The sequence below is a fragment of the Phoxinus phoxinus genome (assembly GCF_949152265.1).
Source record: "Phoxinus phoxinus genome assembly, chromosome: 25".
Classification (NCBI taxonomy): Eukaryota; Metazoa; Chordata; class Actinopteri; order Cypriniformes; family Leuciscidae; genus Phoxinus; species Phoxinus phoxinus.
The window spans coordinates 20865221-20883345 of record NC_136900.1 but is presented as its reverse complement, the minus strand read 5'-3'; the positions used below and the strand labels follow the sequence as shown (position 1 = coordinate 20883345).

At 38.9% G+C, this 18125-nt stretch overlaps 1 protein-coding gene across 1 annotated transcript in view; it reads right to left on the bottom strand.

The window, feature by feature from the left end:
• Positions 1–967: 967 nt before the first annotated feature.
• tln2b (talin 2b) overlaps positions 968–18125 on the bottom strand; it is a 141385-nt gene continuing 124227 nt past the window's right edge. The window contains exons 49-57 of the mRNA XM_079603131.1: positions 16573–16758; positions 16117–16224; positions 15925–16030; positions 13946–14070; positions 10427–10552; positions 8472–8534; positions 8197–8379; positions 7949–8074; positions 968–4838 (exon numbers count right to left, since the gene is read on the bottom strand). Coding sequence (XP_079459257.1) covers positions 4710–4838; positions 7949–8074; positions 8197–8379; positions 8472–8534; positions 10427–10552; positions 13946–14070; positions 15925–16030; positions 16117–16224; positions 16573–16758 — 1152 coding nt within the window. The 3' untranslated portion in view covers positions 968–4709. The remainder of the gene's footprint in view (positions 4839–7948; positions 8075–8196; positions 8380–8471; positions 8535–10426; positions 10553–13945; positions 14071–15924; positions 16031–16116; positions 16225–16572; positions 16759–18125) is intronic.

Here is an 18125-nt window from a genome sequence, read left to right as displayed (position 1 = left end):
TTCCCTCCTTCTTTTAAAGGAGAACTCCGGTCAATTTTAACATTGAGCTCAATTTTTAGTAAATTTGGAGTGCTGCCAATACAGAGAACAACGACACAAATCGGTGTTGCCTACACTGTGTTATCCTATTTTTAATATTTACACCCTATTGACTTGAATGGGGCAAGTTTTAAACTTAACCAGTTCTTAGTCTTATCATCCTTGATGTGTCATACAAGTGCCCAGCCATGTTGAGTGATTCCTTCAGAGTGAACACGAGTGAATCTGACTGCAGTAGATGTGAAAGATATGAATAAAAATGATGTTATATCAGCCAGCGCACAGACCTGTATTTAGTTCCTGTTTTCGGTCGAAGTCCAAAGTAGTCGATTGTCGAGTTCACGCGCATAGGTTTAGTTACTATGATCACGCGCGTGAACTCGACAATCGACTACTTTGGACTTCCACCGAAAACAGGAACTAAATACAGGTATTTGCGCTGGCTGAATTAACATCATTTTTATTCATATCTTTCACATCTACTGCAGTCAGATTCACTCGTGTTCACTCTGAAGGAATCACTCACATGGCTGGGCACTTGTAATGACACATCAAAGATGTTAAGAGGATAAAAGCAGGTTTAAAACTTGCCCCATTCAAGTCAACAGGGTGCACATTTTAAAAAGAGGATAACACAGTGTAGGCAACACCGATTTTTGTCGTTGTTCTCTGTATTGACAGCACTCCAAATTTACTAAAAATTGAGCTCAATGTTAAAATTGACCGGAGTTCTCTTTTAACCCCCCCCCCCATTTTAAATTGTAATAATATTTCACAATATTATTTTTCCCCCTGTATTTATGATTAAATACATGCAGCCTTGATGAGCATAAGAAAACATAACAAATAGCAATGTTTCCAAACTTTTAACTGATACTGTATAAAAAAACTAAAATGTATTTAAAACAAAAACATGCATTCTCAATATATAGTTTGTTGAAACTCTTTATTTTCAGGGCAATACAAAAAATACTTTCGTGACCAGATAAATATTATACATACAGCATTTTAATGTTCATTATTATCATTAATATTATTATTAATGTCACTATGTCAGTTGATTAAAGAAAGCCCTAACTCTATTTCAATAGAAGGCGATAGTTCTTGCTGTTTTCTTCGGCTCCACTGAAAGACACCACATGTTCAACCACATATTGCAATATCTTCATTATAGCTATAACTTGAAGTTAACAAACAAACAAACAAAAAACTTCATACATAGTGATTTACAGAAATGGAAAGCAAGATAACCATGTACTTTTTTGGGACATTTTAATAGTCTTTTTTCATGTGGACAAGCTGAAAGCAGTCAGCGCTGAGAGAAAGAATCAAATCCTTCCTTACTTCCCTTACTCGTGGTTTGTTCATTTGTGAAGCTATACATCTAAACGTCCAAAGAGTTCATTGTACGTACGGCAGTATAGCGGCCTGCCAAGGCAAGTGCATCTTTAGGCCTCAGTAGGTACAATATTGCAGAACAGAACTGAACAGCCGCCACATGCGGCTTCAATGGAAACAACGCTGTACAAACCCAAAGCTACTTTGAACAGGACACTCACTCGATCGGCTTTATCTCTCAGTATTGCTATCTGAGACGCTTTAAATCCAGATCAGTGGAGTGAAATCTGGTCCACAAGCAGCATAAAAGAGCGACTTGCACACTGAGCTACTGAAGAAGTCAGAATAAGGCACTATGACACACTCATCTTTTAAGTGCCACACATTATTCTACGCAACGCAACGAGGAATAAAACAGGAACTACACCCTCTTAAAAGATTCCACTGTGATTTTCTTACCAAAAACAAACATGGAGTACACGTTAAGCGGAGAGACGTGTTATTAGCAGGTGAGACTATACACCGACGACGCCGTTTAATCCTATAAAGCTACCGATGTGCCGTTTTTCCTGCCGTGCTCCTGACAGCCATGCAAGCACGATCTCAAAACAGGAAGTTGGTTTGCAGCGATGGATCTATCGCAAGTGTGAGCGTATCCATGTTTTAGAAGAACTGTGATATTAGCAAGTACAAAACTGCGATTCCGGCTGTGTTCCGAACGGAATGCTAGCGCTCCCCATACTGAACAGTATATACTGTACGCTGCCTACTGTAGCATGCGAAACAGTCCGGAGTGTTAATATTGAATGATAAACATTTCAAACGGTTGTATGCTACATCGTTGTCACATGACCTCACCACGTAGCCTGTTTGGCATATTTATTAAACACATTTTGTAGTTTTACTTCTTACATGGCTCTAGAGCAGGGCTGGTCGTCAAGATCAGTGTTGCCAAGTCCACGGGCTACTTTTAAGCTGCTGCCGCGGGTTCATTTTTTACCCCTGTACGTATGATTTTGGTACTCCAACACCCTAAACACAACCCCCAGACATTAGACTTCAATGGAGAATTCGGCCAGCCGATTGAGAAAATAAAATTTTTGGACTACTTTTGTTGTGCAGACCTGGCAACCCTGCTGGAGTTCCACTTTCCTGCAGTTTAGCTCCAACCTTGATCAAACTAATCTTTCCGTGGCTTTCTAGTAATCTCGAAGACCTTGATTAGCTTGTTCAGGTGTGTTTTATTAGGGTTAGAACTAAACTCTGCAGGAAAATCGCCCGATCACCGTGATTTTGCCAAGACATGTTCCTGAATCGACGTCTTTTGTTGATCCTGGAACAACATTCCTTTCCAAGAACAGTCCTAATCCAATCCCTACTCGTAAACCTAACCCTAGCCATAACTTATCTCTGAAATTAGAGGGAAATGATGTAGAACATAACCCTGGATGTAAGACTAAACTTGACAGGAAGTGTAAACTTGTCCCTCAAATTTGATTGGTTGATTGGATTGTTGATCCAGGATCATGATGCTGCCTTACATTTTTAAGTACAATCAACTTGGATGTTTAAGTCATTTCAACTTAAATGACATTAAACTGACTTAAAAAAATGAGTTGAATTTTGCATAACTTATAAAACAAAAGTTGAAAATGTCTTAACTTATTTTGACGAGTTAAAGCAATGATAAAACATATGTTGTCATAACTTATTGATCATATAATTTTTTAGGGTGTTTGTGAAATCACGTTCACAGAGTTGCCCGCCCCCGCTCTAGAGGCAAGTTATGTTCGGAATGAATTGCTAGCATTCTGCATACTACATACTTAATAGTATACAATATATACTACTATGCTAAATATTGTGCAGTATGGAAACAGAGGTGAGTTATATTGTTGATACATGACCTCATTATTATTCACATTTAATTAAGATAACATTTTTCACACTTTTACCTAATTTCGTGAAAAAAAGATGACATTTTGGCGCATATAATAGATATGCAGTTTGCCATTTCAAGTTCGGACAAAATTAAGACTGGTATTGTTCATTCATTACACTGGAAATAATAAAAGCACATTGCATTGTGGGATATAGTGTTCCACACAGAGTACTGTTTCCATAATGCACATTTCGGTAAAAATAGTAGGTCATCCGGTTGTTCCAATGCATAAAGTATGCATACTGTAGAAATAGTAGTATGGTAGTATGCTAATCCGAACATAGCTGTTGTGTTTTGCCAAACCTTGTTCCTGGCCACCTGACTAAAGGTGCGTTCATGCCATGTCGGAATTACCGCAATTACGAGATTCCGAGTTGTAAAAGTCCACGTAGAACTCCTACAACTTGTAAATTCCGATTTTTCGGAGAACTCCGACCAGTATCACCAGACAGCTGCAGATTCATTTTGGTGTTGACAGTGTCCGAGGAGGTGAACAGCTTGAACATCACGGGTTTTCATCTCGTAATTACGGTAATTACGACATGGCGTGAACGCAGAATAAGTTTAGTCATACAGAGGAATCATGGGAAACGTAGTCATAAGATCTGGGCTACAGCTGAGGTACTATATGAAGAGAGGATTGAATGAATGAAAGAGTTGAAAAGACATGATACTTCCTTATTTTTATCAAATCATTTGAGCCCCCAACTACACTATAAAGTTCTGCTATCAATAAATAACACCGCAAAGCGCACCGGTACATTCTTTCCTTATAATAACTACCTATAATTCATAACCTTACTACCATAATACATTTCTAGAGTGCTATATGAATAAATCGAGCAGTGCATTCTAGAAGCTTATTGTCACGCGTGAGTCAGAACTCATGAAACTCATAATGATAGCTTATGGTCTGACATCATACTTCATAGGTGCAAAGTAAATTTTGTCTGGTTTTCGGCTGCCAGATTCAGATTTCAATAGTTTCACATTGTTCGCATTGTACTGACATTATGTAGTATTAGTTATTGAGATAATTATGGTCAATTATCGACAAGCAGTGGGATACAATTGATACATAAAACACAGTCACACGCGCACACACGCTCAAACAAACCTCTAACAAGTGCTTTAAACCTTAATACATGACTAAAAAACAAGAACAAAAAAATATTAGCCCTATGCAAGAGGAAACGGCATTCATACCCCAACATACAGCCAATCAGTGGCGCTAGTCCCATGTGAACCAATCACATTTAACTTCAACAAATCACCTGACAGTTACACAACCAATGACGTGTAACATCTCTACCCCTCCACGTAAGGAGCAGCCAATCATCCGTAACAATCAGGATCTGATGAATATCGCGTCCAGTCAGACGAGAAGTGTTCAGCTCTGGTCCTCTCGCAGTTCGCTGGGCAGGAACTTGTATTGCTGCTGTCGGATGTGGGCGAGTTTCTTCCGGGCTTCCTCTAACTCCCTCTCCTTTCTTAGCATCTCCTCCTGTGCTGCAATGATCTGGAAATAATGCAAAACAATCACTCACTGAATGGGCAACATATTTTACAAACAATGAACATAAAATGTATGTTACAATCAGGGCTTGACACTGTGGCTACTGGTTTTCCAAAAGTTACTAGCCACTCAGCATTTTCACTGGCCAAAATTTTTACATTGATACCATGGGGAATAACTGCCATATGGATATTTTTAATATCTCATAATTTGTCAGCAGGTATATTAGGCTGCTGTCACTTTAAGACCTGATGCACGGATCCAATATATTGCTACACAAGCGTTTTCTTTCTTAACTGTTTACGTTACTTAAAACATAACTGACCGTTTCCGCGAATACTCGCTAAGACCGTCATTCTGACATTATTTTGTGTGTATTTGACTGTTTAAGCGCAATAAACAGCGAAAACTAACTCAATTTAGTTTATGTGTTTATGTGCCGCACTTTGGGTGTGAGCACAAAATCTGCGCGAATTAGTAAAATGATGCGCAATAAGCACAATCCCACGCCGAAATTCAAGCCCTGTTACACCAACAATATTCATCCGGAGCAAATGAAACGAGTGAGTGAGTGGAGGCGGGTTTGTGTGTAACTCGCTGTCGGAGAGATGAGAGAGCGAGCCGCTGTTATTGTATATTCTGCGGAAAATTAGTGTTGGAATTTCAGATATTTCAGTAGCTATCAAAAAATATATATATTTTTGACAACACTACATCGCAGTTAGTTTATTATTTCAGATCTTTCATTTTTTTTTTTACAATTGAACAATGTATATATTATATATGAAATTAGAGTCGCCAAAGTGGCCATCAGGAGTGACCGAGTTACACGCCACTGCTGAAAAACACACGCATTTGGAGGGTGTTAATGTCAAGCCCTGGTTACAATCTATTTATAAAGAATTTATTCAGATTCAGCTCATGCTTCAAGAATGAATCTGATATGAATGCAACTAAATGTGACAGTTTACAGACTAGAATTAAAAAGTTTTACGAATGATTACGATACTATTTCATTCTGTTTATGTTTCATGTAAGAATGCGACATGAATGTGAACATTTATGTACGAATGTTTACCGCAAAAATGTAAACATGTTTCATGAATGAATGTGACATGGATGAGCATGAATGCAACTGACGATTTACAATTTTCAAGAATGGTTTACACATATTAGTTAAAGGAACACTCCACTTTTTTGGGAAATAGGCTCATTTTCCGACTCCCCTAGAGTTACACAGTTGAGTTTTACCGTTTTCGAATCCATTCAGCCGATCTCCGGGTCTGGCGGTAGCACTTTTAGCATAGCTTAGCATAGATCATTGAATCTGATCAGACCGTTAGCATCTCTCTCAAAAAAATGACCAAAGAGTTTCGATATTTTTCCTATTTAAAACTTGACTCTTCTGTAGTTACATGGTGTACTAACACCGACAGAAAATGAAAAGTTGCGATTTTCTAGGCCAATATGACTAGGAACTAAACTCTCATTCCTGCGTAATAATCAAGGAACTGCTGCCGTACCAGCAGACGCAATGATATTACGCAGCGCCTGAAAATAGTCCCCAGCTCGGTAACTTCCAACGTGACCGGCACTAAGTTTGTAATATCATTGCGCTGCTGGTACGGCAGCACAGTTCCCTGATTATTACGCAGGAATGAGAGTATAGTTCCCGGAGATCGGCTGAATGGATTCGAAAACGGTAAGACTCAACTGTTTAACTCAAGGGGAATTGGAAAATTAGTCTATTTCCCAAAAAAGTGGAGTGTTCCTTTAAGCTTTTGTTACCACAAATTCCCTCTTGTGATGTTTCATGAATGAATGTGACATGACTGCAAAATGAATTACTCCAAGAATGGTTATACGAATGATTACATATGCATTTTTTCTGGTTGCGTTTCAAGCACAAATCAATGCGACATGACTGTAGATCATTCCAGCAATTTATGCGAGAACATTTTATACAAATTCGTTTTTGCTGGTGTTGGATGAATGCAGCAAATGCGGATGAATGCATTTTAAGCAAGAATGATTTCACAAATTTATTCTGTTCATTTAATGCATAAATGTGACAAATGCAACAATTGACATAACATTGGTTTTTACCAATGATTACCACAAATTCATAATTCTGCCCTTATTTCATGTGAATCATTGTGCCAATTTATGCAAAAATGGTTTATACAAATCTGTTTTCCTTGTGTTGCATGAATGCAACAAATAAGGATGAATGCAATTTATGAATTTTTTTTAATCTGTAATTCGTTTAAAAATAAATTTACAAACAATGTGCAAGCACAGAATTTTTTTTCATGTTCAGGAATGATGGTCAATGTTTGTATACAAGGTTAAAGTTTCAAATCTAAAACCTGACTTTAAACCAGTTTTCTAATGTGAAGCAAGCCAAATAGTTTGTGGCACAATGATACATAAATAACGCTTATATATTAAAGCCGAAATGTTTTTCCTTCAGTTTCGGTCTCAGTGATAGAGAGGAAACGCTTTATATTCTTTAGTGGAACGTGCAATTGTAGCATAACTGCAAAAACGTGGGACTGGATCTGCAATAGGCATCCAGTTACTTTCGAAAAAGAGCAGCATTTTTGTGGATTTAAGGAATGGCATGTATGGATCAAGGCCGGAGCTTCTGAAGAGGGGCTGACTCAGTGAAAAAAGCGACTTTTTGTTGTGCTGGCAACGATTCCAGAGTTCATGATGCATCCACTCACGCCATCCACTCAACGGGATTTCTCAGATGTTCAGAATATTCCAGTGCCCTCTCTCAAGATGAAGACAAGACATGAAGGCATACTGGGAGGAAGGAAGCTCTGAATAGGCAGACACGCAGTCTTTAATTAATGTGCATTTGGACTGGGATGAAACGGGAAAATAAGCTTGTTTTGCGTATACAGCGGCCAAGCGTAAGATGCCAGCTGTGGATGCCTGGTACAAACCCACAGCTTTCAAATCCCACTGATGTCTTTGCAGACCCACAATGCAGTTCTAAATGTCAAATCTCTTTTTAATTGAGCGTCCTTTGGAAGTCGAGGGATATTCGAGAACTGCTGTAGACGAACAGATCCACACTGCGGGAACATGGGAAGAAGCCTCACCTGAGCGATTCCTCCTACGAATTTCGTTTTAACCACGACACTGTCGTCTTCGGCCTTATCGAAGGCTGCTTTCTGCGCTGCCTTCACCAGGTTGTCAGAAGCTCTCTTGACCGCATTCCCAGCAGCCTGTGCAAACACAAAGTTTTTACTGAATAGGCTACAACTTAGTAGGTTTTCCAAAACCACTAACAAGATGTCCGCCAAAAATACAGTTGTTTTTTTTAGCTTAGTATATACGTGATTGTAACCTGTAATCTCCTCATGGCCTCTGAGTCCTGGTCAGCTTTGACTTTACAGGCCACCAGCAGCTGGGCCGTGGAAGCCGCCACCTGTTTGGCAGAAGAAATGAGCTTCTCCTCGCTGGCGTGACCCTGGACTGAAGCGTTGGCGGCCTCACACAGGCTACTGGTGGCGGCCGCAACCATCCGGGCCTACAAGAGAGAAGGATTCAAATGAATCATTTGCAATTTAGCTGATGCTTTTTAACAGTACATCTATTACAATGGTGATAATTTCAACTTACTGCTGATATTAGACCCTGGGACCACTGGCCGTCATCTACTGCATTGGCAGGGATTGAGCCCACCTACATGAAATATCATAAAAATTAAAAAGAAGCAGCGTTATTTCACTATCACTTATATACTACAGCATGTAGAATTTTTCAGTTTTCAATTGAAGTTTTAGCAATTTTGCTTCATGCTTTTGTTCTCGTCATTATTATTATTATTTTTTAACAGGCCACATTATGTCCTTTTACAAAGTCTTGATTGTGTAAAAGGTTTTCATGCTTGAATGGTCAAAAAACATTATTTTTCACATTTTTGCAGCACGTCTCTTCCCAGTCTGTCAGTAACGCTCCGTTTAGTTCCTGTCTCTATGAAGCCCCTTCTTCTGAAAAAGCGCGATGTGCTCTGATTGGTCGGCTGGATCAGTGTGTTGTGATTGGTCAATCGGTTTAAGCGCGTTTGGGAAATGTTTTGCAAATTTCAACAGACTACTAATGCATTTCAACCAGGCCACGGCCTTTTTTCTTTTTGCATATGCCTTGGGCGGGAATTATTTAAATGAGGAATATTGTGATATGAAGAAAACGTAAGAAAAGTTCAGAAACAGTGCGCACTGATATAGAGAATAGCTCCATATAGCAGCCGCGGCGCTACCATTGGGCCCGGGTGGGCCTGGGCCCACCCATTTTAGGTCCGGGCCCACCCATTTTGACCCAGTTCATCCAATAAGCAGCCAGAGGAAAGCTTTGAGTGAAAGCGCCAATCAGCGGCTTCTACCCCACGTGTGGACTCTTAAGCCTGCCCACAGGCTGCATCGTCACCATCAAGCGATCCAATGAAATGAATGACTTTAGCGCGAAAGCTTTTCAAGCAAGCTCAATGAGACAGACACATACAGTAGCTAATATGAAACGCAAAACAAAACAAAGCAGCTTATTTTCATTTCAATTCAGCAAAAAATGCTCAGAGGAGCTGGACCAGGAGGAGAACTTTATTGTCAGACTCAGGGTCCATTAGAAAACACACACAAAAATAAACAAATAAAAACAAATTACCCATTATAAAATACATGTAGGCTATATACCAGTACTTCCACAAATGATTAGTTATCAGCTATCGGATTGTTATGCTGTTGTTTTAGATATGTTACTCATTTCATTATTCTGAAGAAATAAGCTACAGGATAAATCATTTTTGATCGTTTTTTCCTGCTGTTTGTGTTTAGCAGCTGTGTCAGTTTCAATGCTGCTGTTATTTCATGTCGACGATATGTTCTTCTGTCATTCTGAATTTATAAGAAAGATGATTGGTAAATAAATGGAGAGAGAGAAACAGACCCTCCAAATATATAATTCCGTTTCAGTCTTTTTGTGTAGCCTATTGAACGTTCAAAAGAGATCAATGAAGTTATGTTTACTGCCAAGACAAGAGGACAGCGACACAAGAGAGTTTTATTTCTCATGCCATTTAATCATGTTTTTGCGTGCATATACGCACTGTAAACCCCTTGGGTAGGATTAGGGGTGCGGAGTGCCTGCCTATTACACGCCATAAAGTGCGTACCATATGCACGCGAAAACTGTGTGTCATGCGCAGGCAAAAAAACCAAAAACATTTTTGGCGTATAAATGACACGAGAAATACAATTCGTGGTATAGATACGATCATACGCACTTTCATTAGAACGTGTTGCGTAGGTAGGCTACGTGGTCGCTGTCCTCAGAAAAGCGCTGAAACGGAGATGAAGGGGACTATTTGGCTTATTTTAACTGGCCCATCCAGTTTTCTGGAGGCCCACCTACAATCAAAATCCTGGCGCCGCTACTGCCATATAGAGAATATTTATTTGATTAATTAATTTATTTATTAGTTATTTTATTCCAGCTTTATTTGAATGTACAATTTTTAATCGTTTTTATTAAAAATAACAACAATAAAAGAGCAAAAACGTAATAACTCTTGATAATACCTTGCCCTGTGCTACGAGCTCTCTCTGAGCGGCCGAAGCAGATTTGACCAGAGCGCTGGTTGCGGCAGCAATGGATTTCGCTGCTTCCAGGATCTGCTCCTCAAAGTCCAGAGACTCATCGGCTTGCTGCAAGAATAAAAGAAAGAAAGAGATATAACAAAATGTGGATTGTCAGTTTTATTAATTGTAATGAATACTCTTAGCTTAGGTTGACATAGCTAGTCATGAAATCCTTATTTATAGTTTATTATATACATTATAGTACATTTTTATAAAGAAGAAATGCTTTAGCTATACTAATACATGGTCAAGAAGCCTCACCAAGCTATGGAAGCTTGTTTCCTCCACAGAATGAAAAATAAAAAATGTTATTGCGAATTTTTATCTCACAATTCAGACTTTTTATCTCAGAATTGCGTGATATAAAGTCGCAATTGCAGGTTATAAAGTCAGAATTGCGTGATATAAAGTCAGAATTATGAGATATAAACTCGCAATTGCCATAATTGAAATTCAGATTTTTTTTCTCAGAATTGCATGTTTATATCTCGCAATTCTGACTTTATAATACGCAATTGTGAGATATAAAGTGAAAATTGCATGATATAAACATGCAATTCTAAAGAAAAAAAATTCAGAATTTCAAGTAGGCTATATTAGTATTAATACTATATTAATACCAGCCTACTGCATACTGTAAATGGTATACAGGCAACTATTTTTCAAACACATTAAGTGAAACACTTGGCATTACGCAATGATAAATGTTTGAAACAGTAGTTTGCCACAGTTGTCACATGACCTCAAATGACAACCTCACCTGACCTTAAAAAACAGTTACTTTGCACTTTGAACCCATTTGATTTTAAAGAAAGATGCTGAAAAACGTTGCAGATATTACTTCTGCTACATTTATTAAACCCGAAATGAAAGTTTACATTAAATGCGATGTGGGATTTAGTACCCATTCAATGTGCTCTTGTTATACACTAAACCTTTAATGAAAATTTATGAAAATGTGGTCATTCTTTACATACTGCACACAGTTTACTACATACTGCATTAATAATATGGATACTATGGCAGTATGCTATTCCAAACACAGCCAAGGCAATGAAAGGGAGGAGGTGAGATGTACATTGGACAAAGTGATCTGAGGGTGACACCTTGTGGCACGGAGGAGACACTTCTTAGGTTCACTATGTTCAGAATCAACAGCGTCAAAGGAAACGGCACAATTCTAACGGACCTAAGACACACCCTTGCGTGCCACCATCGAAAGCGTTTCTGTCTGAAACCACAAAAACACACACTCACGTTCATGAACAAGTCATAAACAGAACACACACAAGTCTGGAGACAGAGCAGGACACTGTAGGAATATGTTTGATATATAGTTGGACAGAATAACAACCTAATATATCAAACATATCAAACAGAGCCCTGCAGAAAGACTTCCAGGTCTACCTCACCTCCAGAACATGGGGAAAGAGAGGAGAGGATAGAAGAGAACAAGAGAGCAGGGCATGCTGGGATAGCAGGGAAAAGACAAGGATGGAGAGAAGAGGAATGAAGAAAGATCAGGGGAAACAGTGAAGAGCGCTCCAGGGGCGATAATAAACACCAATGACACTGTATCCTGACGTATTGAATTTCAAGCTGACTATAAAACATGTAACAGTGAACAAGCATGTTCATGTGCCATAAACCAGTTCAGAATGAGTCTCGGGGTGTGACGCAGAGCTTTAAATGTGAGACAGAGAGTTAAAGAGCAGAGGGAGGGACAAACAGACAAAAAATGGATAGAGAAAGACAGAATGATAGCTAGATAGACAGATCAATAAAGAGAGACAGACAGAATGACAGATAGAACAACAACGTTTAGAAGGATAGACAGATGACAGACAGACAGACAGACAGAAATAATGATACCACAGACAGGCAGATAAAAAGACAGACAAATCGATACAGAGATAGAATGAATGGATCGATTGACAGACAGACAGAATGAATGATAGACAGACAGACAGACATAATGATATACAGACAGACAGACAGACATAATGATAGACGGACAGACAGACATAATGATAGACAGACAGACATAATGATAGACATACATACAGACACACAGACAGACATAATGATAGCTAGATAGACCAATAAAGAGAGACAGACAGAATGACAGATAGAACAAAAACAGATGATAGAAGGATAGATAGATAGATAGATAGATAGATAGATAGATAGACAGACAGACAGAGGCAGGCAGACAGAATGAATGATAGACAGACAGACAGACAGACATAATGATAGACAGACAGACATAATGATAGACAGACAGACATAATGAAAGACAGACAGACAGACATAATGAAAGACAGACAGACAGACATAATGATAGACATACAGACAGACAGACAGACATAATGATAGCTAGATAGACCAATAAAGAGAGACAGACAGAATGACAGATAGAACAAAAACAGATGATAGAAGGATAGATAGATAGACAGGCAGACAGACAGACAGACAGACAGAATGAATGATAGACAGACAGACAGACAGACATAATGATAGACAGACAGACAGACAGAAATAATGATACCCCAGACAGGCAGATAAAAAGACAGACAAATCGATACAGAGGCAGAAAGATAGAATGAATGGATAGACAAACAAACAGACAGACAGACATAATGACAGACAGACAGACAGAATGAATGAACAAATAAACAGACAGACAAATCAGTGGACAAAAAAGGCATACAGAGAGAAAGACAGACAAACAGATAGAATAACAGACAAATAGACAGACAGAAATAACCACAGTTAGACAGACAGACAGAAAGAATGGTAGATAGAACAATATACAGGACGACAGAATGATAGGAAAACAGGTTTGGGTTTTTGGCAGCTCTCTGATTTTGCGATACAGTTTCAGCTCTGAAAGGCAAAATGTGGATGAATGTTAAAAAAAAATGTTTTAGGTGAAAAGCATCACTGACAGCTGAGCTATAATACAGATGGGTGGAACAATAAAAGAGCTTCAGGGAAAATCATTTCTATAAAGTGCTGAACTTCGTGGAGATGAGTTTCAGACTGACTGACTCAAAGTTCAGCACGCTCTAATACCAAACTTCAAAACACTGAATCATTGAGATCCAAGATGGATCACAGAAAAACCCCAACAAACCAAAAGCCACACAGACAAAGTTCCGCGCTCACTAGACTTCAAAATATCAAATTGGTAATGTACAACACAAAAATAACCACAGAAAACCCATACAAAAAGCTACACAGATGTGTGCACACTTCCCCAACAACATGAAAATACAAAACTCCACATCCTGAAGGTCTGAGGTCCTAAAACAAAAAATAAAAACACTTCCCCTGAATACAAAATAAGAATGAAACATTCCCGCAGCCTTTGGTGGAAGTGATCTGATATAGTTGTGTTGGCAAGCTGATCACGGCAGAGTGTGTGTGTGTGTGTTCAGAAGACGGAGGGAATGATACCTTTGGTTTGGCTCTGGGCTTGAGCTGCTCCAGTTTCTTGGCCGCGGCCTCGATGGACGCAGCAGCACCTAAGAGCTCAGTCTCCGCGATCACCGTGGGGTCTTCTGGGTCCACCCACTCTGAACCTGAGAGGAGGTATAAACAAAGACCTTCATTTTCAATTCACTTACCATATGCATAATACACACATGGAAAGAGTGAACGCATGATTTCAAAAAATAAATAAAATCATGCGATGGGGATTTTAACCTGTGTAGAAAAATCACATGCCAACACAAGAACCTCACAAAAACGACCATGAGAACTTTCCACCGTGACTACAGTAGTTATTAATATGCTTCAGAAACCATTGATGAACATGCCCGGCATTTCAAAATCAAAAGAATGAAATTTAAATTTTTTATTTTTTTTTCCTAAAAAGAAATGATTCATACTAGAAATGAAGCCGCCACGTGTACAGTGTACAAGTCTCAAAAAACAAAAAATAGGGATGCACGAAATATCAGCCACCATATCGGTATCGGACGATATATGTTCGTTTTTAATGTTATCCGTATTGGCCAATAAGAAATTTGCACTGTTCGCACTGTTTGAATTGCTTAAAATATAATTGGGATCACTAAAAGAAAAATACAGTTAAGTGCAACAGTTAAGTCTGTCATATTGGCGACATAAAATTATAATAAAAACATTATAATTGTGTGCTTGGGACATGGCTTTTAATGATGAGACTCAAAAATGATATAAAAATTTGGATTTAGATATAGCGGATAATATATCGGTTATCGGCTTTCAAATACAAAGAAATATCGGTTATCGATATCGGCCAAAATTTTCATATCGGTGCATCCCTAACAAAAAAATAACAACAAATAATACAAATTAAATTAAATCTTAAATAAAATGATATCTAAAAAATAAAGTTTAAATAGCTCTATAATCTAATGAGAATCACCACACAAAATGTGAATAAAAAATCAAGTGAGTACACATTACGGTAAGGAGAATAATGGAGGAAAATGTACTTAATTGTCATGAAAATAAATATAGATCATTTATTATTTTCTTGACAAATATATTTGATATAAATATATATTTATTATGCTAATAAATATAGTTACCATGGAAAATTTTGGTAAGGGCAGCAGTTTGTATGATATAATGTATGACAATGAACAGATGCCACAACTCTTAATAATTCAAGTTAACACTGTTCTTAGTGCTGACTGACAGGCTATTACAATCGCAATCATTCATTAATTGTCTAGATGAATGTGCACATCTTTATGTTAATAGCCATTTATGGAGCAAATGTGCTTTGCAATACTTTTCCTTTACCGACGTTTAAGAGGCACTAAAAGACGTCGGTTTTGTTCAGACAGCTTGTGAAAACAGATGGCAAGAATGTGTTTGAGGATTATGTTAAACCTGGGGGAATTCAATTCTATCCCTTCTTCTCTTTTCTCTCACACTATAACTCATTGTATGCGAGTGTGTGTGTGTGTGTGTGTGTCCATGCCGGTCAGTAACTCAAGTCTGTATGTGTGTGGCCTGATATTGGAGAAAAACAACACTGTGTATATCATACTCACCTCCATCTGTGGCAGAAATGGAAAAAACAACAAAGCAGTGTTATAGAAAAGAGCAAGAGAGCGCCATCAGCCCAATGTCTCTATTAAACCTCCACAAATTCAGCTCAATTGACCTGCAATGTTCCCTATTGCCTCTCAAGAGCATTTGTCATAACCAGGCCTGCATGACCGAAAGCTCAGCAGAATTCGAAAACCCATCATTCACAAAAATAGATAATATAATACGATTTTCTCCATTCGAATAGCATTTCGCAAGGCTTTGCATTTTTATTTAAAAAAAAAGTTATTCCATAATATTTTATTTCAAACTAATAGTGTTGCTCCATCAATATTCATATACTTGGGAATTAGATACACTTTGGGACCAGTCTGGAAGAGTGTGCTCACCTTTCATGGCTTCAGCAGTCTGGATGAGCTCCGTGACGGAGCCCGCCACTCTCTTGGATAGTGCGGCCAAGTGCTGTTTCTGTTCGGCCGTGGGTTTCTGCAGGACCTGTGTGGAGTAAACAGACGAGGTTTAAAACCACAGAGCACATGCACAAACACATCCTGTAAAAAGCTGCCGGCGCGCCCACTCACGAGAAGGACGTGTTCGAGCAAGTCAATGTATCCGGTGGTACACTCGATGCCGTAGAGCAAAGCTTTATTCCTAACATCCTGGACGACTTCTGGGTGGTGGGCGGCTTGCTGCAAGACACCAATGCAAATGTATAGCACATGATGAGGAATCTGCAGAATTTTTTAATCTGTAGTTTTATATGAATTTGTGGAGTGAAAACCCCCCGTAGTGCATCATTACAACACTAGAGGGCGTAATTTATGAGTCAAAGGTGGGTTAGTGCAAAATGACATTGAGAAATCGATCAAACAGCATTGATCGCACATGGAGAATTTGTGCAAGCACAATCATTTGTGTATATACACACATTTTGTTGGGTTTCAAGCGTTTGTGGATTACCACTGTACAGTTGATCAGCATGAGGCGAGGTGTGTTTGTGTGAGTGGGCATATGTGTGTGTGATGGTGGATAAACACCTTGCAGGTGGTCAACATGTCGGAGATGGCTTTGCGGCTCAGGTTGGCAGTGGATATCACATCTTCCTGCTGAGCAGAGTTCCCTGCTGCCACGGCTTTGGCCGTCGCTACGGTGATGCCCTTGGTCATGCGGATGAACTCTTCAGGGGTGGTGGATTTCTCAGGAACGTCCTTGGACTGGAAAACCTGGAAAACAGATGACGCGATAGTCGGGCAAGAGAAGAAATAGTTCATCTATTTCTCTTTATTGAATCTTACGTTTTTAGAATCGGTCACATGACCAGTGCCGATTTTCTGTGGACTAAATACAGTAATGCAGTCAGGATTTCCAATGTACTGATGGTCATTTGATAAAAGGAGCGCTAAGCTAGAAGATAAAACAGAAATCTCTTGCTTTCCTGTATCACTATCTCAATCTGTCACACAGTGTCTGATAAGTGGAGTAGTGACGCTCATGCGAGAAGGGGAACGAGGAGCAGGTGGAGAACAGGCAAATGCTCACATGGTGTATTACTCTGTATTACCACAGATGGATGGGTTTTTACCTCTGTCTGGGCTAAAACTAATTAAGCTGGACCTAATTGGTACTAATTCACGGCCAGATTGCAATACAAGTGGCTTGTATTAGCATATCTTAATTAGGATCAAAATGAACATGATAAAAGCGACATTTCTAATATATTAACTAGTCTCAAGTGCTTAGAAGATGTTCACCCAAAAATGAATTTACTCATCCTTGTGTCGTTCCAACCCTGAATGACTCTTTTTCTTTTGTGGAAGCGAAAACAAGATATTTCGAAAAAATGTCTGTGTTTTGTTTTGTCCATATAAAGTCAATGGGGTCCATTGTTGATTGTTCAAAACAACTTCTTTTGTGTCAACAGAAGAAAGTCAGTCATGCAGGTTTTGAAAGGCAAGAGGGTGATAAAATAATGACAGAATAAAATAAAATAGTAATTTTCCTTTTTGAGGAACTATAGTTTAAGGGCCCTATAATAAACCCAGCGCGATGCAAGTTTTTTTTGCTAGTTTCAGTCTGACGCAGTTATCATTTTCACGTCCTGCGCCACGTTGTATAAATAGCAAATGCATTTGCGCCCATGGTCGTGCTGATCTATAAACGAGGTGTGTTCAGGCGCATTGTTGGCGCGTTGCTATTTTGAGGCAACAGAAATAGACTGCGCCATTGGCCAACTGAAACCTGGTCTAAAGTCAATGGCGCAGTATTTTTTTATATTTAAAGAGCGTGTTAGTAATGTGCGCCTATAGGCGGGTCCACAACGTGCGTACACTCTGCTTATTAAACACACAGGGACGCACAGCAGCACACAAACATGCCAAATATTAAAATGAAAAGGATTACAATGCAAAAGATTATTATTGTGTACATAAAGATATGGTGGAATCCGGCTTGTCCCGTAGATGGTCTGTTAGCGCGCTTTAACCTCGAGCATGAGCAGATCCGTTTGCGATCTGGAGACGTGTTCGGTCTTTCCACTATCAAATTCCGTCATGTAAATAGCGAATCCGCCATGTGGCATTTAAAGGGAATG